We start from the raw sequence: 23358 nt of genomic DNA, 5'->3' as shown, positions 1-23358 counted from the left end.
TTAACTTGTAGACTCCACAGATTTCATTTAAAATTGCTGACTTCACAAACCATGTGAAAGTGATGATAAATGTCGTAGAAGTGATTTCCAGTCCAAACAGAGATTGGAAAGGATTTATCTTTTATAACTTAACTAAGGAAAATTGAACGTCTTTTTAGCAGTAGGTGCTATATTTTATTTTTCATTTTTGCTGCAACTACTCAAATAATGAAAGTAGCCTATACCCTGATATTGTGTTTTCCAATTGTGATACACAAAATCACAAAGAAGAATTTATTTGAGGGGAATAAGCAGAATTCCATGGTATGTCCCTTTGTACTTATTACATTCTCCAATCCTGGTGACAGCTTCGCTCATATGTTGAGCTTTTTTTCTTTCTTTTTTTATTCTGTAAGCCGTTACATAACTACATAACTTTTTAACTAGGACAGCAACCAGAGGTCTGTGTCTGTTTCAGTTTTTGCGGTGGACATTTTCAGTGGGTGTGCACGAGGCAGAATTCCCATAGTCCTCAGTGCATCTTGGGGTTACTGTTACTGTTAAAAGACGATTGCATAGAGCACTGTCATAAGGAAAACCACATATTTCCTCCTTCCAACAGAACTCTATTTTATGTCCTGCACTTCCCTGTGCACACTATCGTACTCCAGGACTTCCTCTCTCAGTATGCCCAGAGTTTCTAAAATCTAATGTCTTTATGGCTTCCTGTCCTACCATGATGAGACACAGAAGGCCCGCTATAAGAAATAACCAGATATAAACAGCTGAACTGTTACTAGTGGAGTCGACGTGCATCTGTAGTGTTTCTGTGCTCAGTCTCCCTGCTATTGTTCCGCAGGCCAAAACATTCAGAGACACTTACTTAATGAGATGGCTCTGACTGTGTAATTGCAGCCTTCTCTGAGAGCTAAAGGGAAGATGTATTTTGAGAGGGCAAAAAACCCCCCCAAAAAAAAACAGCCACCGCTGCAACAAAAACCAGCCTCATGTGTGCTCATCAGAGCAGAGTCCTCCCCTTCTGCATTGGAGATTTCACATTATGAGCATTCAACAGCCTCCTGCCCTGTCGAATGGCCCACCCTCCACAATAGTAAAGCTGGTTATACATACCTTAGATCAACACACAAGGTATCTGCTGGCTGGGAATTTGCAGGTACCTCCTGGTTCCATATCACAATGATATTATTTTTATTTCCCCCCCTTTTTCTCCCAAATTGTACCTGGCCAATTACCGTACTCCTCCGAGCTGTCCCAGTTGCGGCTCCACCCCCTCTGCCGATCCGGGGAGGGCTGTAGACTACCACATGTCTCCTTTGATACATGTGGAGTTGCCAGCCGCTTCTTTTCACCTGACAGTGAGGACTTTCACCAGGGGGATGTTGCGCATGGGAGGATCATGCTATTCTCCCCAGTTCCCCCCTGAACAGGCACCCGACCGACCAGAGGAGGCGCTAGTGCAGCAACCAGGACACATTCCCACATATGGCTCCCCCCCGCAGACACAGCCAATTGGGTCTGTAAGGACACCTGACCAAGCCGGAGGTAACACGGGGATTCGAACCGGCGATCCCCGTCTTGGTAGGCAACGGAATAGACTGCCATGCTACCCAAATTCCCCATCACAATGATATTATAGTGGCAATTTGATACATATTGGGATTTTTCAAAAATCACAATACTTTAACATATGAAAATTACAATAACCAAAAGAAACGTACAACAAAATGCATTTTATGTTGAGCTTTTTTGGTTGCGAAAGCTTAAATTATGAGCATTCTTCTCTGAGCAAACATTCAAACAATTCAAATTCAATCATTCAGAGATGTAGAAATAATTGCCTCAAACCTCCTCATGTCATCTTTTTATTGTGCTTCAGCATTGTGATTTAGGGGAAATGTTGTGATATTAAGGGAGTCATATTCTTATAAACTCATTTTGCCTTGCTCCTCCATAAGTAAGCACACTGATAGTTAATCTCAGTGATGGGAAAATATCACACCTTGAGACTGTCGCGTTTTGCTGTAGTTTCCATGTTTAGAAGTCACAGGATTTTACACGCTGGTTTGGTTTTGTGCCATTGATGATGTCAACAAGGGTAATGGCTAAATGCTCCAACTACTGGGCCAATCATCTTAAACCTACTATTTGTATAAGCCCAACCATTGGACAGCTCACCTGTCAATCCCAGTCTGGCAGCCGATCAGAGCGATATATTTCAAAAAGTTGTGACATCCACCAAAAATGGTGTTCCCACCATGGGTAGAAAAGGGGGAAAAATATCGGCGTACTTCATAGGTGCCAGAAAATGATATCAATGTCAAGAATGGATGAAATATGCCGTCTTTTAAATTGTCATGCCTTAATGTCGTGATTTTGATTTATTTCCCCCACCACCCCTATGTTAAAGTCTGTCTGTTCATCTCTCAGGTACAATCTGTACATCTGAGCTCTCCCATTGGTGTTGAATGGATTTGTTGGTAGTTTCTATTTATTTCTGTTCCCTTGATAGAACCCCTCTGTGGAACTCTGAGCTCAAATTTTGATTCAGATCTGTATCAATATTAAAATCGGTCTCTTACATCACTTTTATTTCATCTGGTCTGCTGTGATATCAGATCAAATCATATCAAAATTTACTTCTACTGCACATTTCATACTTCAAAATGCAGTGCACATTACATCACATGAAGTTGCACAGATAAACGTATGGTATAAAGACAAAAAAGAAATACAGAAATAGTTGTATATCAAAAGTTGAAAATAAACTCTGTCTATAGGCTGCTATATCTTTATTTTAGGTTGATTTTCTGCCATATTCCTTTAAGTGATCATGTGATGAAATCTAAGTCAAAGTCAAACTATATAGTATAAATGAGGCTCTGTGTTTGTCGGCCACGCTGTCTCAATGCGGTACGATGGATGATTCAGCTCTCAGACCTCTGCTTCACTGGAGTTGAGATTTCCTCATCACATGATTTATTTAGGATGTGTTTGAGTCTTTCAGCGTTCACTATATCCCAGCGCTGGCATTCAAGCTTAGCCAGACCTCCTTCAGCTTTCCTTAATTACTTCCTCCATCGTTCTCTCCTCCACTCCCTCTCTCTCCCTCCCTCGTCAGTCCCCCCCCCCCTTTGCTTCATTCCTCTTTTGCAAATTAAAAGAAACAAACCATTTGAGCTGACAGCTGAAGTAAATGAGAGTGGCTGTGCAGGCCTTCACCACCGTGTCTTATCCTTCTCTTCAGCGTTATAGTGGTTAAACAAAAGTAGGCAAACTATCCAGTCAGCATATGGTCATGTACACAAGAAACACTGCTCTTATTCTGAGAGTACTGTCAATTAAGTGTTCGCTTTGGTGGGAGTGCCCTTTTTTAATATTTTTTGTATCGGCCAGATAGTTCAATCGATAGATAGCTCGATAGATAGCTTTATAGCTCGATAGATAGATAGATAGATAGATAGATAGATAGATAGATAGATAGATAGATAGATAGATAACTTTATTATGCACGGTGCTGGGTGATATGTAAAGTGTCATTATCACCATAATAGTAGGGAATTTTACATTATATTAATATACAGTATATCATGATATCTGCCTACATTATACATAATACCATATTTAAGAATCTGACTTAGGCTCATCACATTAAACTGTTTGGAAATGTAAAGTATAATATCAAACCAAAACCAGCTTTCAAATAATACTCCCTCAAATATTTCCTCATTTTGTGAGAAATTCTAAAAGCTAGTTGTTATCATGAATTAAGACAGCAAAATTACGTATCATGCGATGACAATATTTGAATTTTGCCCAATTACAACACCACTGAAAGAATATAAACAACACTATTCAATTATTGGCTAGCCCTAGCCTGATACTACTGTTTTTGTCTCACAAATTATGATGATTAAAAATGCATCCACTTTGAAAAGGAGGGTAAACACTCCAGCCTCGACCTCAGTATCTCTGACCACCTGGCAATCAACATGGACATTGACATCCCTGTCCCCATCCCAAAAGTCAAATGCATAATATCCTTCAGAAATCTCAAATCTAGCCCCCTCAGCTCTTTTTGTTTCTTCCCAGTAAAATGTCTGCCTTCCCTCCCCCACTGTCTGATAATCCCTCTGATCTCGTCAATTATTATAATGACTCACTTGCCTCCCGTCTTGATCGGATGGACCCCATTAAAACCAAAATAGACTCATTCACACACTCAGCTCCCTGGTATACTCCCGAACTCCATCAAATGAAATCCTGTAAGTGCCAGCTCAAAAGACTGCAAGAAAACTGGTTTAACAGTGCATCTCCAAGCCTACACGGACTAGCTTCAACAATACAAAGACACTCTCATCACAGCCTGGTCCACCTACTACTCACATCTCATACACTCTGGCTCCACCAACCCCAAGGCTCTCTTTTCTACAAGAAACAAACTTCTCAAACCCAGTGATAATACCTCCAGTTCCTTCATAGTTAACAAATGAAACTCTTTCCTTTAAATTTCCCTTAAATGTTTTGTATCTAGTGTCAATTTTTAAGAAAATTGACACTCGCTACAGCAGCCTGACCACCTACCCCGACCTCTCCACCTCCCCGCCCACCCCCCCTCCCTTTACCACTCAGCCCCTGGCCCCTGTCAAAGTTCTCCCCTGTGTCCCCAATGGAACTGTCCAACTTTATGGAAGGAACGAGAAGCTCCACTTGTGTTCTGGATCCGATCCCATCCAATCTTGTTAAGGACTGTCTCCCAGCTATCTCCTCACTCATCACAAAATCATTAACTCCTCCTTCAGCGCTGGTTCAGTCTCCCATACACTTAAACTGGCTGCTGTCATCCCCCACCCTCAAAAAACCCGGACTCCACCCTGATATCATGAGCAATTTTTGGCCTATCTCCAATATCCCCTTTCTGTCAAAAATACGGGAACATGTTGTCACCTCCTAACGCAAAGCTTTCCTCATCTCCAATGACCTATTTGAACCATTTCAATCTGGTTTCCACTCACAGAACAGCGCAGAAAGGGCCCACCCTAAAGTCACTAATGACCTCCTACTTTCCGCAGACTCTGGCCACCTCAGAATTCTCATCCTCCTTGACCTCACTGCAGCTTTTGACAACATCAATCACACCATTCTTCTCTGCCGCCTTGAATCCTCCCTCAACCTCACCAGTATTGCCCTCCCCTGGCTAAAGTCATATCTCACAAACAGACAACAGTTCATCAGCATCAACAACTGCACCTCCTTTACCATTCCCCTGTCCCAAGGCGTCCCCCAGGGTTCGGTGCTTGGTCCTCTCCTGTTCATCTTTTACATGTTCCCCCTTGATGACATCATGCGTCATCATGGTCTCCATTTCCACTTTCTATGTCAACCACCTGTCTTCATGACAAAGGACCAAGCACCGGAACTGTGGTGACAGAGCCTTCTCCATAGCTGTCCCCTCCCTCTGAAACACTCTCCCCCAACACATCAGAGACTGTACCAATCTGTCAACATTCAAATCACTAATCAAAACTCTCCTCTTCAGAAGTTCTTTTAATATGTGATTAATGTTGTGTGTTTATGCTTCTGGTGTGTTGCTTTTATGCTTATTTTATCATATGTAAAGCATCTTTGAGTATTTTGAAAAATGCTGTACAAATAAAGTGTATTCTTATTATTATCATTATTATTACTAGTATTAAACTGAGGTTAACTGCTTTCCCTCCACTGTCTTCCCTGCTCTTCTCCTTTCATTCAATTTCATTCTGTGCACAACGTTTATGATACTGATTTAATTGATTTAAATAACTAGCGGGTTGTAGCATTGATACACCAACAAACCATTTAGCTGTTCTACAAGAGTGGCTTATTAGATTAATATTTAATTACATTAATGCCTGGCTTAGACTGGTCTAGGTTATTTCAAGTCACAGGTAAATAGAGCTTGGCAATGATTCAGTATTATCATTTATCATCGTTCAGTGGTATTGCAACAACATCTATGATTACTCTCCTGCAACTTTTTTCATAAGCCTGTATGACAGAGTGTTCTGACTTTTGGTTTGGGAACATGTGCACCTGGGGTCGTAACAAACTTCAGCTCATAATAAAGCCAGCGAGTGAAATAATAGGAATTGAACAGGTGCCAGTGAGCCCAGGGCCACACTGACCTTTATTTTGAACAAGGCCCACTTAATTCTGAATAATTTTGGCAGAAATATATAATGAATCAGGTGCAGAGTACCACAGCACATCGTTCAAATGAACAGATTCAAGTAGTCTTGTTCCTTCTGCTGTTAATGAATTCAGCATTCAACACTGTATTTCATGAGCTTTGTTCTATACATATGTTTCCACTATTCATCTATTTTATTTGTTAGATTTTTATTTAAGTCGGTTATTGCTTCTGTTTTGTACAACTGTGGGTAGGGAGAAGAAGGTACTTGCTCTTTGAACTGCTGTTGTTTGGGTTGTTAGAGTTGTCTGATGTTTTTTTGCTGTTATTGTGTTGGTATATTTTTGCTCCATTGACCCCATATATTTCCTAGTTGGATAATGAAGTTAAACTTGGCTTGAGAATGAAATTCTTGTTACATTGTGATACACAATTGTGTACTCTAAATTAATAATAACAATAATCTATGACCTGAACTTTCTCAAAAATTTAGATCTGAAATATTTGAGGGGGTGCCATTTGAAAACTGGTTTTGGTTTGAAATTATACTTTACATTACCCAGCATTTCAATGTGGCGAACCTCAGCTGGATTCTTAGATATGGTATTTTTGCATGTGTAAGCAAATATCATGATTAGTATCAATTATAATATAAAATTCACAATCGTTATCGGGGTAATAATATTTTCTATATCGCCCATTACATGTAAAGTACACTACAAGTGCTACATGTAAAGTGGACATTGCTCAGCTCATATACTGCTGAGTGTTAATGTTATGTCCCTGTTCATGGTTTCCCATTAGCCCGTGCTTCCTCATTCCTGCCCTCTCATTCCTTTAGAGAGAGGGCGTGTGTGTGTGTGTGTGTGTGTGTGTGTGTGTGTGTGTGTGTGTGTGTAAAACGCCTGCTTATGTGTAGGTGGGGTTTTGCACTAATGTGAACCATGGCATTTGTCCATTACTGGGCCGAAAGCCAACTGCTTTAAAAACTGGGATGTGAGATAACAGTCGGCCACACCTACACTAAAGAGTCCTATGTGTGTGTATGTGTGTGTGTGTGTGTATATGTGTGAGTGTGTGTGTGACTGTCCGTCTATGTAGTGTTTGTTTCTCGCTGGCTTTGCTTCAGGGCATGTATGTAATATGCATTGTCCTCGTAGTGTTTGTGCCTTTGTCACTGAGGTCCATTTTTTCCTCTGTTCTCTCCGCAGTATCTGGAGAGGTCCCAATGTGAATTGTGTGGACAGCACTGGTTACACCCCTCTCCACCACGCTGCCCTGAATGGACACAGGTAGATCAGATTTACGCAGCTATAGAAACAGGAGGGGAGGGGGTGTTTGGGAAATGACAGTGACTATAGGTTAGACCCTGTTAGTTGTGCTGTTTATATACACTGTGTTAAATGAAGTCTGCCCTCACAGTGAACTGTCCCACTGGGATGATAAAGCTATTGATCGACTGCCTGCTAAGTCTTGGATATTCATTAGCAGAGTGAATTGTCGTGGCCTTTTCTGAATGCGGGTGTCCCTCTGTCTGTCTGTCTGTCTGTCTGTCTGTCTGTCTGTCTGTCTGTCTGTCTGTCTGTCTGTCTGTCTGTCTGTCTGTCTGCCTGCCTGCCTGTCTGTCTGTCTGTCTGTCTGCCTGTCTGTCTGTCTGTCTGTCTGTCTGTCTGTCTGTCTGTCTGTCTACTGACTGTCTGTTTGTCTGCCTGTCTGTCTGTCTGCTGCCTGTCTGTCTGTCCGTACATGTGCAGTGAGGTGGTAGAGGCGCTGCTGCGTAACGAGGCCTTGACCAACATCGCCGACAACAAGGGCTGCTACCCCCTCCATCTGGCCGCGTGGAAGGGAGACCAATGCATTGTCAGGCTGCTTATTCACCAAGGACCCTCACACCCCAAACTCAACGAACAGGTCTGACTCGGCATTCTCTCCGTGTACGCGTCCGTGCGTTCTGTTGCTCTGGTCCGTTTTCAAGTGTATTAACGTGCATAGCAGGTTACATCTCGAGATGAGACGCTAGGGGATGTGCTCAACTACATTTAGCTGTTTTGTTTCTAGACATTCATATATTTCCGATATTTTCTCACATGTGTCACTTTGTCCACAGTAGATCTATTTGCCTGAAGTCAAATGTTGAGAGGACCTTGGGAGACAGAGTCTGTCACTAGCCTCTCAACCCGCTGTCAGTGTGTTGAAAGCTACATGCGCTTAAGTTCACACATGATAACCTCTGAACATTCACCTATTCAGTCCTGTCATTGAACTCTAGTGTCGTCCTAGTCGTGGTTCTCACGGTTTTAGCTAGCCTTCATGGAGATGTTTACAGGCTTGTTTCCTCCAGAGATATATTGTCATGTCAGGGTCACAAGCAAAATGCCAGAAAACAAGAAATCCAGAACCAATGGTCTTCTGAGGCAAATAAGAACATTCCAGTGTTGCATGACATATTTGGTTTCTGCTCTGTATTTAGAGTCATTTAAAATGACTGTCAGAAAGGATATGATCCGAGTGCTTTGACCACGGTGCATCATGGATTTGACTTGAATGATATTTTATTTAAGTGACTTGACACCCTGTGAATGTGAGAACTGCTTGTTTTCCTAACCATTCCGTAACTGTTTGAATGCATATATTTGATGTTTTGTTTGGCTGCTCACTGCATGACCAGCCAATAGACTTGTAACATCCAACCTACCCTGTCTGAGATGGGGAGAAATGATCCATAATGAGATGTACATATCCCATCAGATATTCAGTCAATATCCAATCAGAATTGTGAGAGTTTACCACACAGCTGGTCCTCCAACTGGGAAACGGCAAGCTATTTGGTCTCTGCAGACCCGGTTCCCAACCCCGTGTCCTGTGCACCAAACTCTTCGATCATTTTGTGTCATTTCTCCCATCCCATTCATGACATCCTGTTTGATCATTAATTCCCCTTTTGTTTTTCTTCTTTTAATGTAGTCTGACTCATATGTGACCATTATTCATTCATTTCCTGTCTGACCATGTTTGAGAAACCATCAGCCTATCTTCTCTTCTTCCTCCCAGAGCTCTGTAGACCATAAAGAGTTCAAACGCTGTGGGCCCTTTGACCCCTATATTAATGCCAAGGTGTGTACACGGTGCTGCCAGCCCAACTTTGACTTTACATGCTTATTTGCTTCCATCCTGGCCTGTCCATTTCCCTTTTGGCCCCTGCCTTGTGGTGCTGGCTTGCTATGCTTGCACTGACTGCTACTCTGCTTTGGCGATATGGGAAACCCCGTGTGTGTGTGTGTGTGTGTGTGTGTGTGTGTGTGTGTGTGTGTGTGTGTGTGTGTGTGTGTGTGTGTGTGTGTGTGTGTGTGTGTGTGTGTGTGTGTGTGTGTGTGTGTGGTCTGACATCTAACGTTTGGATTTCTGCCCATTTTGGCTCATTGCACTCATTTCTGTCAACATGTCTTTTTACATTCAGGATGTTTATGATTTTGATGCAAAATCTCTGATTGCTGACATGGTATGAAACGTGCTCACCATCTCCTCCCTCCCAGAAGTCAGTTTCCTTGTTTCTATTTGTGCGTGTCCTAATACTGTTATTCCTACCTTTCTCCGTGTGATCCTAACAGTAGGCCCTCATTAGTCAGATCAGCTACAACGGACTTAACAGGATCGTTGCAGGGCTGTAGACAGATGAGGATGAGGTTTGATTAGGCTGCTTTATATCTAAAGCTAAAATCCGAGACTTTCCTGACCTGTCCCTCCTCCAGCAGTGAGAACTACAAACAAGGTGTAGCAGCCAACGTGGCTTGCGTGTTGTCAGCTCAGTAAACAGTTCCCACCCTAGGAAAAAAATGGCATCCTCAGACCAAATCTAACACAGGCACTCTAATGTATCACAAACTACATCAAACTCTATGGGAAGACTGTAATCAGGTAATTTTTAATTTTTTGGACCCCCCCCTTTTTCTCCCCAATTCTATCCGACCAATTACCCCACTCTTCCGAGCCGCCCCGGTTGCTGCTGCACCCCATCTGCCGATCCGGGGAGGGCCAGCCCCTTTTTTTTTACCTGACAGTGAGGAGTTTCGCCAGGGAGACGTAGCATGTGGGAGGATCACGCTATTCCCCCAGTTCCCCCTCCCCCCTGAACAGGCGCCCCGACCGACCAGAGGAGGTGCTAGTGCAGCAACCAGGACACTTACCCACAAACAGTTGTCTGTATGGATGCCCGACCAAGCCAAAGGTAACGTGGGGATTCGAACTGGTGATCCCCATGTTGGTAGGCAACGCAATAGACCACTACGCCATCCGGACACCTCTGTTATACTGTAATATTGATTGTGGAAATGGTAGATTAGTTGTCCAACAGAAACATCACCACATAGTCACCATGTTTCAATCCTTTTTTCTGTTTGAGTAGGAGCATTTTTGGCGCTGCACCGGTGTTCATTGTACACGGTCAAAAATAATTTTGACAGTGATTTGTGGAGTCTCTCCAACAGTGATGAAAGATGCCAGTTACTATTATGTAACCTGACTCCGCGGCCCAAATGGCTGGAATAACTATTTATTAATAGAGAAAAATTCTGGATTTCAGCTTGTAAAGTGGAGCATCTTAACATTGAGTTAATCCAAGCAAACCACAGATGCTCCAGTTAGAGTCTGTGTCCCCTAGGAAGATCGCAGCCATGGAAGCACACCATCATCACCCCCGACCTCCAGCACACACCTGGCAGGAGACGGGGTCACTGCCGGTCTGACCTCCACGATCATGGCACAGTGTTAATCTGTCAATAATTCCACAAGTTTGTGTTGAACACGGTGTAAAAAAAAACACCCTGGTCCACACATAAGACTGAACATTATTATCCAACACACATTTCTCATGAACTAGGTTTCTTGGTGTTTTGATTGGTAGGCAGGCCTTGTTTGAAACACCGCCCAGTATTATAGTATAGTGAATGTTTCTGCAGTATTTCTGTTGCTGTCTTTGACAAACCTGGTCTTTCCTATTTAGTGATTTTTGACAGATTTTATAAGATATCCAGGACTCCAAATTAAGATCATCCAAGGGCCGATTTTATATATATAAAAAAAAGAAAAGAAAATTATCTCTAGATAATTTGAAATGACTTTTTGTGACAATCCTTAGACAAAAAAATATACCTGCATAACACAGTGTATAATCCTGCTTCTGTAAACTAGACATGAACAGTCGGGATTGATTCTGAGTCGTTTTCACTGACATTACATCACTTTCCCATCCTCTCTGCATCTGCTGAAACCAGTAATATCCTGGAAAACGTTTAGTGGTTGTAGTAATAGCAAGATACATACAAAAAGTATGCGTTACAACCTTGGGATGGTAAAAATGGACATGGAGGTGACTGATTTCAAGAATATGTCTGAACAATGGGTGGAAAAAAGCATTGTCCTCAAGGTCTGGATATCACCTGCATTTCTGCTGAGTCTTAATGTTAATGCTTTTGGATAGCATAGAGGTGCCAGGAGCTGGTCAACTGTGTGAATAATGAATGACTTGCTATGAATAAATCAGAAAGGTGGATGCAGGGTGGATGTTCTGGCACTGACAGTGGCCATGATGGCAACGGCATCATAAGAGCGAGCGGGCGAGGCGGGTCCTGTCTTCCCACTCCCATTCCCAGTATATTGCCAGTAGAGCGTTCTCATGAGAGGGAGGATGGGAGCTTTGCTGTGTACCAGTCATTTCGCATCAGCGTCAGGATAAAGTACTTCATGCCCGTGTGTGTGTGTGTGTGTGTGTGTGTGTGTGTGTATGTGTGTGAGCCCTCCATGCTGAGAGTAAAAGGAAGAGCTGGGGCGTTGTCATAGTAACGGTGTCATGGCTGATTGGTCGTGCAGCAGCGCCAAGTGACCCAGTAGGGTTGGCGGGTGTTTGCAGTGAGGCGGTGTCAGGGAGTCGGGTTTGCCAGACATGAAAAGTTGATGGTGGCATTTTAAAGGGCTGGGTTGGCCGAGGCTCATGCATAGAAGACCAGTTAATGTGGATGGTATGTTTCCCCCTCCAGGGCGGAGCCGCCGTGACACTTGGCCTGGACCGGATCCAACTCTGTGTCCTCCGTCATCTTGCTCCAGCCGGAGTAATGTTTATTCATTATATTTTCTGCTCTCCAGCGAGTGGACCGCTTTGATGATGTTCCAGATGTCTCAGCGGGGAAAAACTATTTATCACGGCAGTTTGATTATACTTTCAGGGATCCCTGCCTCTCACCTAGACTAACCCAGTTAGCTGAACATTGAGTGGATATAATCATTTACAGCAAAAATAATCACAGCCGTCAGTCTGCTATTTATATGACTATCTGCAACGACCTCTTTTTTCTATTAAATGAAAATGTTCTCTGAATTCCTGCATGAAGATATATATATATATATATATATATATATATATAATCCAGTGAGTCAAGTAAATTCTAAATGAGACAGTACAAGCCTGTTTCATGCCATAAGCGATCATCAGCTGTCAATAAAGCTACACGGGAAAGAACATATCCTTATTTGTTGAGCACTTTCCTTACCGTTGAGTGTTTCTTTTAACAAAGTTTTATATATATATATATATATATATATATATATGTGTGTGTGTAATATATATAGCCAACTTGGCAGCTGATGAGTGTGCTATGCACGAAACAGGCTTGTACTGCTATGAATTAAAGTTTTTTTCCTACATCTATCTTAATATTCCACTCATTTGTTGTGCACGTTCATCAACACCATTGACGGGTTCCGGAAAAAAGAAAAAACACTATATATATATATATCCTGTAACCTGCTTAGGTTCATAAAGAAATCCATCACAGCTACCTTTTCACCCAGACCTCATCCCTGAATATAGGTCACCTGTCTGATAGGATACACCTGCAGATCAGTTCCTCTTACCCAGGTTCACAGTGCCTTAAATATGAACACATTGTGTCAGGTGTCCTGCTTTACACCGTACAAAGTCAAATTGAATGAAACAGTACTCAAGAATAATGAAATGATTGGCATTTCACAAAGGCCACAAAGTTTTGGCATTTACATTGACATTAGGTCACCTTCGCAGGTCCAGGTTGGGAGTAGAAAATGGATTTATCCATGTTTTCATATTGTAATGCATGTGGTGTAAATTTAACACTGAGAATCTGTTACCTAAAATTTCTCACGACATGAAGTCTGAAATATTTGAGAGTATTATTTGAAAACTAGTTTTGGTTTGATATTATACTTTACATTACCAAACAGTTCAATGTGATAAACCTCAGTTGGACTCTTAAACATGGAATTTTTGTAAGCAGATATAGTGATATATATATATATTTTTTTTTTATTATAAGCAGATATATATATATACCGCTCCTCATTAGTTGAGCACTTCTATCAACACCATTGACGGTTTCGGTAAGTTATAAGTGCTCAACTAATGAGGAGCGGAATATCAATACAGATGCAGGAAAAAAAGTTTTAATTTAATACATAGCAGTACAGGCCTGTTTTGTGAGTGCACGATGCACGAAACAGGCCTGTACTGCTATGTATTAAAACTTTTTCCCTTAATATATATATGTGTGTGTGTGTGTGTGTGTGTATGTCTTACTCGACTGGCAGGTAATATTGCTAATTTCAAGAAAGTGTGCTTGGGACTTCTGGTATGGCAACAGACTAGGGCAGACACTTGGAGAGAGGCTCTGAGCATTATTCCATATATTTCTACACACAGACGCTACATGTAACAAAATTGTAAACTTGGTTCAACTGCATTGATTTAAGTTAAGATAATTAGTTGATTCACCAATGTCGAGCAAGCAAAAAACTTCACAAAAAAGTGAAGCCCGCTCCAGAGTCTACCAAGCTAGCTAACGCAGGCGATGGAACACCAATGGTGGGGAAGTCAGATGAGGACATGCTTTCTATCTCTGTGCTAAAATCTGAACTGGAGAAAATCCGGGCAGCCGTCATGGCCAACATGCAAGCTTCACTTTCACCTATAAATCTTTCACTGGATGAGATGCGCAAAAATCTTGAAACCTATGAACCTTGCATTACCGAAATGGAAGTTTGCCTGTCGGCTCACAGTGACAAAGTGGGAAGTCTCCAGGGCATGATGGCTTCTCTGTAGAATTTTTGAAGAAGTTCTCCAAACAACTTGCCCCTCTATTGTTAGAGATGTTTAATGAGTCTTTGCTGCAAGGCACATTACTGCCAACTCTCAAACAAGCTGCCATATCTCTAATACCAAAAAAAGGAAAAGACCCAGATAAATGGTCATCATAACACCCTATTTCACTCCTATACGTGGATGTCAAAATAAATGCCAAAGTTTTAGCATGCAGACTTGAAACTGTTCTACCCACTGTCATATTAGAAGACCAAACAGGGTTTATCAGAGACCGTCACTTTACTCACAAGTGTGCGATGGCTTGTTGATATAATTTTCTGTAAGACCTTAACAACTGTTCCAGGAGGTGTCATTTCCTTAGACGCCGAAAAGGCCTTTGACCGGGAGGAATGGAACTACTTCCCTCGAAAAATTTGGCTTCGGAGAGCGTTTTATCTCTTGGGTGTGGTTACTATAAACATCTCCACAGGCATGCATATGCACTAATACTATCGGGTCCAAATTCTTCCCTTTAATACGGGGGACATGCCAAGGTTGTCCAATGTTCCCCCTCCTTTTCGCCATTGGTATCGAGCCTTTGTTTGCCCATGGCAATTAAAGCCAACAGACTCATCGTAGGCGTCATGGGGGGGGGGGGGGGTGAGCATAAAGTGTCCCTGTATGCAGATGATTTGTTACTTTATGTATCAGATCCAAAAAAGAGCCATCCCATATATCTTAGAGACACTCAAAACATTTGGCATGTTCTCTGGATATAAGCTCAATATAGGAAGATGTGATCCCCCCCCCCCCCACCAATCAGCTTGCAGGGGATATTACGCAGTCTGATTTGCCATTCACTCTTTCCCCAACAACCTTTAGATATTTAGGAATCAACATTTCCCAAAATATATCACTATTATTTGACAACATTTTTTTCTGTGCTAACAACAAAAGTTAGAGAAGCTCCTCAAAGATGGAGCAGCTTGCAGATCACACTGGCAGGGAGAGTACAATGTATCAAAATGAATATTGTCTCTCGATATCTGTACCTATTTCAATGTTTGCCTCTTTTCCTCCCTAGGTCCTTCTTTCATAGCAAAAAATTGTATGTTTTCCTCATTTATATTGGGCAATAAATCTCCAAGGCTTCAAAAATCCTTATTACAGAGGGGTAGATCGGAGGGAGGTTTGGGGTTACCAAATGTGCAATTTTACTACTGGGCAGCCAGCATGCAAAAAAAAATGTACAATTGGGCCTTCTATCCTGAAACCAAATGGTGCCAACTGGAATCACATTCATGTTAACTCCTCCTCCTTAAAAGCTTTGGTGTGCCATGCTAACATACTTAAACCCAAACAATACACAGGTAATGCGATAGTCATATCCACTTTGAAAATGGCAACAAATCAAAGAACACTCTGGCTGGAACACGCTCCCCCTTAACACCCCAATATGTAATAATGAACTCTTCAAACCCACTAAGATTGATGCCAGATTTTCTTTTTGGGACAGACAAGGTCTTAGTACAATTGGTCATTTGTATAGTGAAGGCACATTTTCCTGCTTTGCTCAGTTGTGTAATGCCTTCAACCTACAGCAATCTGACCTCCTCAGGTACTTCCAAATTCGGCATTTCCTCAAATCAAACACACCTTCTTTTCCAGATGCCCACCGTCTTCTGGAATTGATAACTAGGGTTGGGTATCATTTGGATTTTACAGATTCTGATTCCGATTCTGCTTTTCGATTCTGATTCGTAATGATTCTCGATTCCGGTTCTTTGAGAGGCGGAGTGAAAACAGGTCACATACTTATTTCACAGAAGAAAAAAATTATTTAAGAAAACTTTATTCAAGCCATTCTGTTTTAAGAATGGATCATTCGTGTGAATGTCTCATTCTTACATTTACATTTGCAACAACTTTCTTCATACATGAAGATGGAAGAAATAAAGACACAGTCACACCCTGGTCTGGACTACCATATGGACTGAGCACTGACCCTTGAGGTACCCCTGTGGATAATCCATGAGGTTTGGACATTTCTCCCCTCCAAGATACTCTAAAAGATCTCCCCAAGAGGTAGGACTTGAACCAGCGAAGGGCAGATCCTGAGATACCAAGCTCAGTGAGTTTGGAGAGGAGGATTTGGTGGTTAATCGTGACAAAGGCAGCTGACAGATCTAGCAGCAATAAAGTTGAGGACTGACCAGCAGCTCTAGCCAAACGCAGTGATTCTATTACCGACAGGAGTGCAGTCTCGGTAGAATGACCACCTACAGACACAATTGGCTGTGTCTGCAGGTGGGAAGCCGGATGTGGATATGTGTCATGGTTGCTGCACTAGTGCCTCGTCTGGTCGGTCGGGGTGCCTGTTCAAGGGCGAGGGGGAACTGGGGGGAATAGCGTGATTCTCCCACGCACTAAGTCTCCCTGGCGAAACTCCTTACTGTCAGGTGAAAGCGGCTGGCGGCTCCACATGTATTGAAGGAGGCATGTGGTAGTCTGCAGCCCTCCCCGGATCAGCAGAGGGGGTGGAGCAGTGACCGGGATGGCTCGGAAGATTGGGGTAATTGGCCAAGTACAATAGGGGAGAAAAGGGGGGAATCCACAAAAAAAGGTACCTTGATAATGTTACTTTTTTTTTTACAATGTATCATGTAAAAATCCCTATTATTAGCGCAATAATAATATTTTCTGTATCGCCACATTCTGTGGTAAGCTTGCATCTGACAGCAGTATTTTCATTCAGACCATACCTCCAGACCTTCTCTCCATCCCCCATATTCTGCCATCATTCTCATCTATCTGTCCTCTCGTCCACAGTCCATCACTTTCCTCTTCAACAAAATGTGACACTCCCCACAGATTCTCATCATCATCATCACAGATTCTAAACACACTCACTCACTCACACACACACACACACACACACCTCCATGTGTTGTTTCCTCTCTGTCATGACGGCACATGTTTAAAAGACAGCCAAGGAGTCCCCGAGGCAAGTCATTTTTCAATTTAAATGAATGGCATTCCTCTCTCTTTTTTATAGTCGGTTACATTTGCATGCTTGTGTGTCATTTTCCGTTGGAGCTCGCTGCTGCTGGAGGCCAGTGGGGAGGATCGAGTGCCAGAGCGGAGATGGTCTCTAAGGTCTCATAAGCATCTGAGTTAGTTATGTTTGGAGGGTGTGTCTCAGTCAATCAAATCTGATATGAGAGAATAAACACATCCTTTGTCCATCATTGATGAGACATGGAGGAGTGGTTCTCTGTGCACAATACAGTCCTATGGCTTGTAACCAAAAAGTGTCCATTGTGTTGTCGGATAGCTGAGCCTGTTATAGAACGTGTGGTGTGTAAAAAATGAATAGGGAAAATTTGTCTTTATACCTGTTTTACCCACACAGGTTTTGTAAGTACAAAACATGCTGATAACACATTGTGACTTATTCCAGGTTTTTTGAGAAATGTAAATACAAAAACCAAGTTTGGATAACAATCTGGAATTTCACCAACAAACTAAATGGAGCTGGGCAGTATGCAAAATATTATTATCACGACAATCATGAGCAATTTTACATGATATCAATGTATAGTATTACAATATCTGATATTTTGATTTTCCAGTCCTAACTACAAACTGTGTGTGGCAGTTTTGCAGAAGCGATGTACACATTTGTCCCTTAGACAGATGTGCAGTAAAAATGTGTGATAAATCTGCAGGGTTTGGGGAGAAAAAAGGATTGTTTTGAAATGGTTAGGACAGAAGCCCAGATATCCGTGTTGGATCTGTGTAACGTATGAGTGCACAAGAAACAGGATGACGTAAAATCATGTGAGCGTGGACGCTTGCATGCAGCAGCATGGGCATCCCTGTGGCACACTAGCTGCAACAGCTGCGTTGCCCAACCCAACCTGCCCCTCCCCCACCCCTCCCCTCCCCTCCATCACCACCCACTACTACTACCACCACTACTGGAGGGCACAGTGACGTAACCCCCTCCCTCGCTCCGATGTCAGCCAGTGCATCACGTGACCCCCCCCCCCCTCTCTCCTTCCTTCTCCATTCTATGCTATGTGGTATGAAAACACTATGGAGTAGTGTCTCCAGATGTTCCTAGTTAGCGCAGGGCTTATCAATGAATGGAGCAGAGGCCTTAATCTGGTCTTGTTTGACATGCACAGAGGTTTAACTCTTAACTCTGGATGAGGTTTTCACTGGTTGGCCGTACTGCAGTCAGATGAGGACTTTTCATAATACAGCACACAAGAAGTCTTGGTTATGCATTTTATGAATGCTAATCCCTTCTTCGGGACAGCCAAGACGCTACCCAGTGGTGCCACTTTGCCCAATAGCTCAGAGCTCTGCCTTTGTTTGGATGCTTACATGGTCCCTGGTTGTGCTGTATTGTAATGTATTGTATTTTATTGCATTATGTGGATCGGGCTGATCCCAGTGTTTCCATAGCGAGAATTAATGTTGCCGCTATCCCGGTTCACAGCATGGTTATCATTGCACTGATTTTCAAAGAGTATGCCTTTAATATAGGTAATAGTAAGAAATTAAGAATCAGGAACACTTTATTTGTCATTTAAACGAAATATCGTTTCCCCCAGCCCACAACAGTGCAACACAAAGACAAAAACACATATCCAATAACTACAAGAACTTTAAGAACACGTACTAACACATATATCTAAACTAACACCTATATCCAAAATTTTTTTTAAAAAAAATCCAAGGGAACGAATGCCAGCCGGTCTGCATGGGCTAGTAGTTAGCCTAGCCTGGTCCTGTCAGACCACGTCAGTAATAATGGTGCACTGAATGTTGTAAACTGATGTACCATACATACCATTGTTTTCTTTTTAAACTGGGAGATCAAATGCTGAAGGGCTGTTACAATACTCCAAAAAGGGTTTTACCCTTTACCATTTTCAAACCAGACTATCGATTTCTAGCTATCGCCCATATATCACTATTTACTGTCCTTCATTTGGTTTTGATTCCGGTCAGTGATTCACTGCATTTTATTGCACGCGCATTTGTTTTATCACTGTTGTTCAGCTAAATGTCTTATACCAACAAGTAATGGCATTCTGCAGGCTGTAGTCAACTCTCCCTTTAAATCTGAATTAGCATGGCTCATATTCACCAAGTATGATTTGGTGCAGAAGGAATTGACCTAGTTAAATGGAGCTGGCACATTGCTAGACAGTTACAATATACAGGATTAATTCACTAGCTGCAGGACAAAACATAAATCATATATTGCAGACAAGATTTAGTGTATTACACACTAGAATTATTCACTGTCGAGCTATACAAATTCACATGAAAGTATAAATGATTTGCAAGACCATTTTAATGCAATAAACTTGAATAAAAACATGCTTTGCCTTCAGAAACCACATTTAAATGAATAAATATTATAATTTGAATCAGTGGTTCAGGACCCACATGTGGGTCACAGTGCCTGGTGGGTTGCAGCATGTCCAGTAAACATATTTTGTTTGGAGGCAGAAAAAAAAGGGCTCACTATTGTTTTTCATGATCAGATATCTCCTGTTTGAATAAAAAAAAAAGAAAAAAAGAAAACATTTTCATTTTTTTGAGGCAGTGCAGACAATGCAATGATTTAATTGTATGCCAGAGTATCACAATTAATATTTACTGTTGACATGCCTTGTCTGTTTCATTTGATCATTAGAAAGCCATGGCTGAAGACTGAAAGTGGGATTATCGCATTGATGAACAATATAGAGAGGATTGTTAATTAAATAGTGGCGCAGTGGTTAACGCGGTCGCCTCACAGCAAGAAGGTCCTGGGTTCGAACCCTGGGGTAGTCCAAGCTTGGGGGGGTGTCCCAGATCATCCTCTGTGTGGAGGTTTCATGTTCTCCCTGTGTCTGCGTGGGTTTCCTCCGGGGGCTCCAGTTTCCTCCCACAGTCCAAAGACATGTAGGTCAGGTGAATCAGCCGTACTAAATTGTCTCTAGGTGTGTGTGTGTGTGTGTGTGTGTGTGTGTGTGTGTGTGTGTGTGTGTGTGTGTGTGTGTCCCCTGTGATAGACTGGTAGCCTGTCCAGGGTGTCTCCCCGTCTGCCGCCCAATGACTGCTGGGATAGGCTCCAGCATCCCTGCGATCCAAATTCGTATAAGCGGTTTGGATAATGGATGGATGTTAATTAAATCTCATTCTGACAGGTTATGAGAATTTATTGCTTATTTTACTGCTTGAAATATTTGGGGAGGGTCTTGACTCCCAAGCCATAAGAGTTGCCTCTACAGGTGGGTCACGCCATTAAAAAGACTGCCAACCCCTGATTTAAATAGATCAGCAAATAATTAAGAAGTGCTTGATTTTCGTCTCTTAACCAAAATCGAGACGTTGCAGACGTCAAACATCCGAGGGGAAACAGCATGGTGTTACAGATGGGTCCCTGCAGAGGTTGCAGTGGGGCCCCTATGGTGAGAGCCTGTTTAACACAGTAGCTCACATCGAGAGCGGCGATGCGAGGCGTGCATCTGAGTCACGCTGCTGCTCGCTCCCTGTCTGCAGGGCCTCGAGTCAAGTGACTGGTCAGCCATGGTTAATACGATCAGATGCTGGCTGACACATCACCGTAGAGCGGCGGTGCACTGACCACTACACTGGTAAAAGGGGGAGGAATGAGGGACCCCAGACTGAAAGGGGCATCTAGGCTCCATGCAGAATCTGTAAGCAGTGATCTCACGTCGAGGTAACTCGTTCCCTTCTGCACGGGTTAACGTTGTAAACGTTTTTTTTTTCTTCTTCTTCTTTGGTACTGTGAGAATAGGCCACATGTTGGGGGTAATACATATTCACATACTAAGCTGGACTTACCCCTGCAGTGTGGAGATTCTGTCGGCCTGTGGTAGAGGAATTTGCTATGGATGCTTTGCATGATATACTGCTTTAATTTTGATATAAGATTTATTGGGATTAGTGCTGAGGCAGTGGACCTGCATGTCAGAGGCTGTGAGTCACGCTGGTGTGATCGCAGCACGCGTGCTGTCGCTGAAGTCATCGCCATAGCCTGACCAGATCTCTAAAGAAGCTTGTTGAGAATGATGACAAACTGGTTAATAGGGCAACACTGATGCAAGACGATGTGTTGTTTAATGTGTGGCCCTGCCACTCCTGCAGCAAGGAGACCGTGTGTGCTTGTTGGTGTGTGGGTGTTGTGTGTCCATCCATGTTTGTTGCCTGTGTGTGTGTGTGTGAATTTTTAATCTACCGTGCTCACAGCACAAGATAAACTAGGACAAAATGTGTGTTGACAGCGTAACTGTGTTTGTGTGTTTAGTTGGCGAGAGAGAGGGAATTTAATTTGTTTTGGGGCAAAGACAATATCGCGGAAACGGGGAGAAACAAGTCATCAAATCCCCAAAGTCAACTTTTTCTGCAGCACTAGCATGACTGTAAGTGGAAAGGTAGGTCGTCCATTATTCATGGTTTTGTTTTGGAAGTGCTTTTTTTTTATTAGCATGTTGTTTTCTTTTGTTCAGTGCAGTTCAGCCAAGGCAAGAGTCTCCCAGTCTGCCTCTGTCCCCTGGATATGGAGGGGTCATTTTGTAAATGCGGAGCTCCTCCTAATCTCCCCCTCTTCTTCCTCCTGTTCTTCTTCCTCTTTATCCTCCTCCCCACTTTCAGCTCAAGCTGTAACCTGCTCTGCCACCACACAACCCCTCTCCTCCAAACATTTTCTCTTTAAAAATTCAAAAATTCTCTCTGTCTCCCTCTCTCTTTCTCTCTGTCTCTCCTTCTGTCTCTCTTTCTCTGTCTGTCTTACTCTCTGTCTGTCTCTCTCTCTCACTGTCTGTCTCTCTCTTTTTCTCTGTCTGTCTGTCTCTGTCTCTCTCTGTCTGTCTGTCTCTCTGTCTGTCTGTCTGTCTGTCTGTCTGTCTGTCTGTCTGTCTGTCTGTCTGTCTCTCTCTCTCTGTCTCTCTCTGTCTCTCTCTCTGTCTTTCTGTCTCTTTTTCTCTGTCTGTCTCTCTCTGTCTCTCTGTCTGTCTCTGTCTCTCTCTGTCTGTCTGTCTCTCTGTCTGTCTCTCTCTGTCTTGTGTCTCTCTCTCTCTCTGTCTGTCTGTCTGTCTGCCTGTCTCTCTCAATTCCAGTTTTCTTTTTCAAAAAGCTTTATTAAGATATTGTTAGACAAACGGTCTAACAATATTTGTACAATAACCTCCCTCGCCCCCCCTCCCCCTCACTCTCGATCCCTCCATCTTCTACCTGCTGCCTCCCATCCATCCATCTGGTGTCAGGTCTTTGTGAATATTATGAATGGCCTGGCGACACCTGGCTGTGTCTGCCGCCTCGTCCCGTCCACACGGTGTCCGTACTGCGGCGACTATAATACAGTCGCAGCTGCCTCGTCCCAGGGGGAGTCGCCCGACCTGGCATCCTCCACGTCCATGTGTGGGCCCGCTCTCGCCAGCTGGCTGCCTCTTTGTAGGTGGCTGTCTGTATTTCCAGTATGAATGACTTTCAGGGCATGTGCTTCTGCAAAAGCTGGCACTATCTGCCACACCCGTATGCATAGCATCGACTAGCTAGCACAAAGGAGTGGTAAATTACGTAGAGCATATTTGCAGAGTGCACACATGCCGCGACTGCCATGTTTATAATTCTCTCGTGCCTCGAGCTGTGATTTTCAATACTCTCATGCAGTGCTGCAGACAGCATGAGTGTATGGGAACTGTTACTGTCCTGATAACCATGGGGAATTAACCACAATATCAATACTTAGATCAAGATATCTGCTTACATATGCGATAACATGTTTAAGAATCCAGCTGAAGTTCATCACATTGAACTGTTTGGTAATGTAGAAAATAATATCAAACCAAAACTGGTTATCAGATAGCGCTCCTTCAAATATTTGTGACCTCATTTTGTGAGAAATTTTACATAATAGATTCTCAATATGAATACATGAATGAATGATGATTTATTTCAAACATTTAAACAAGCAGGATATAACATATAGATAATCCATTGCCATAATCTGAAGTGATCGACAAATCCACATATCAAACTCAGCGAACAGATCTCCATA

At 42.7% G+C, this 23358-nt stretch overlaps 1 protein-coding gene across 1 annotated transcript in view; it reads left to right on the top strand.

Annotated features, from left to right (window-relative positions):
• Positions 1–23358, top strand: part of LOC130106950 (ankyrin repeat and SAM domain-containing protein 1A-like) — a 131158-nt gene that overhangs the window by 23409 nt on the left and 84391 nt on the right. Inside the window, exons 2-4 of the mRNA XM_056273305.1 lie at positions 7378–7458; positions 7921–8077; positions 9218–9280. Coding sequence (XP_056129280.1) covers positions 7378–7458; positions 7921–8077; positions 9218–9280 — 301 coding nt within the window. The remainder of the gene's footprint in view (positions 1–7377; positions 7459–7920; positions 8078–9217; positions 9281–23358) is intronic.

The sequence above is a fragment of the Lampris incognitus genome, chromosome 2, assembly GCF_029633865.1.
Source record: "Lampris incognitus isolate fLamInc1 chromosome 2, fLamInc1.hap2, whole genome shotgun sequence".
In the NCBI taxonomy this organism is placed as follows: domain Eukaryota; kingdom Metazoa; phylum Chordata; class Actinopteri; order Lampriformes; family Lampridae; genus Lampris; species Lampris incognitus.
The sequence above is the reverse complement of the archived record's forward strand: the minus strand, read 5'-3'. Positions and strand labels throughout refer to the sequence as shown.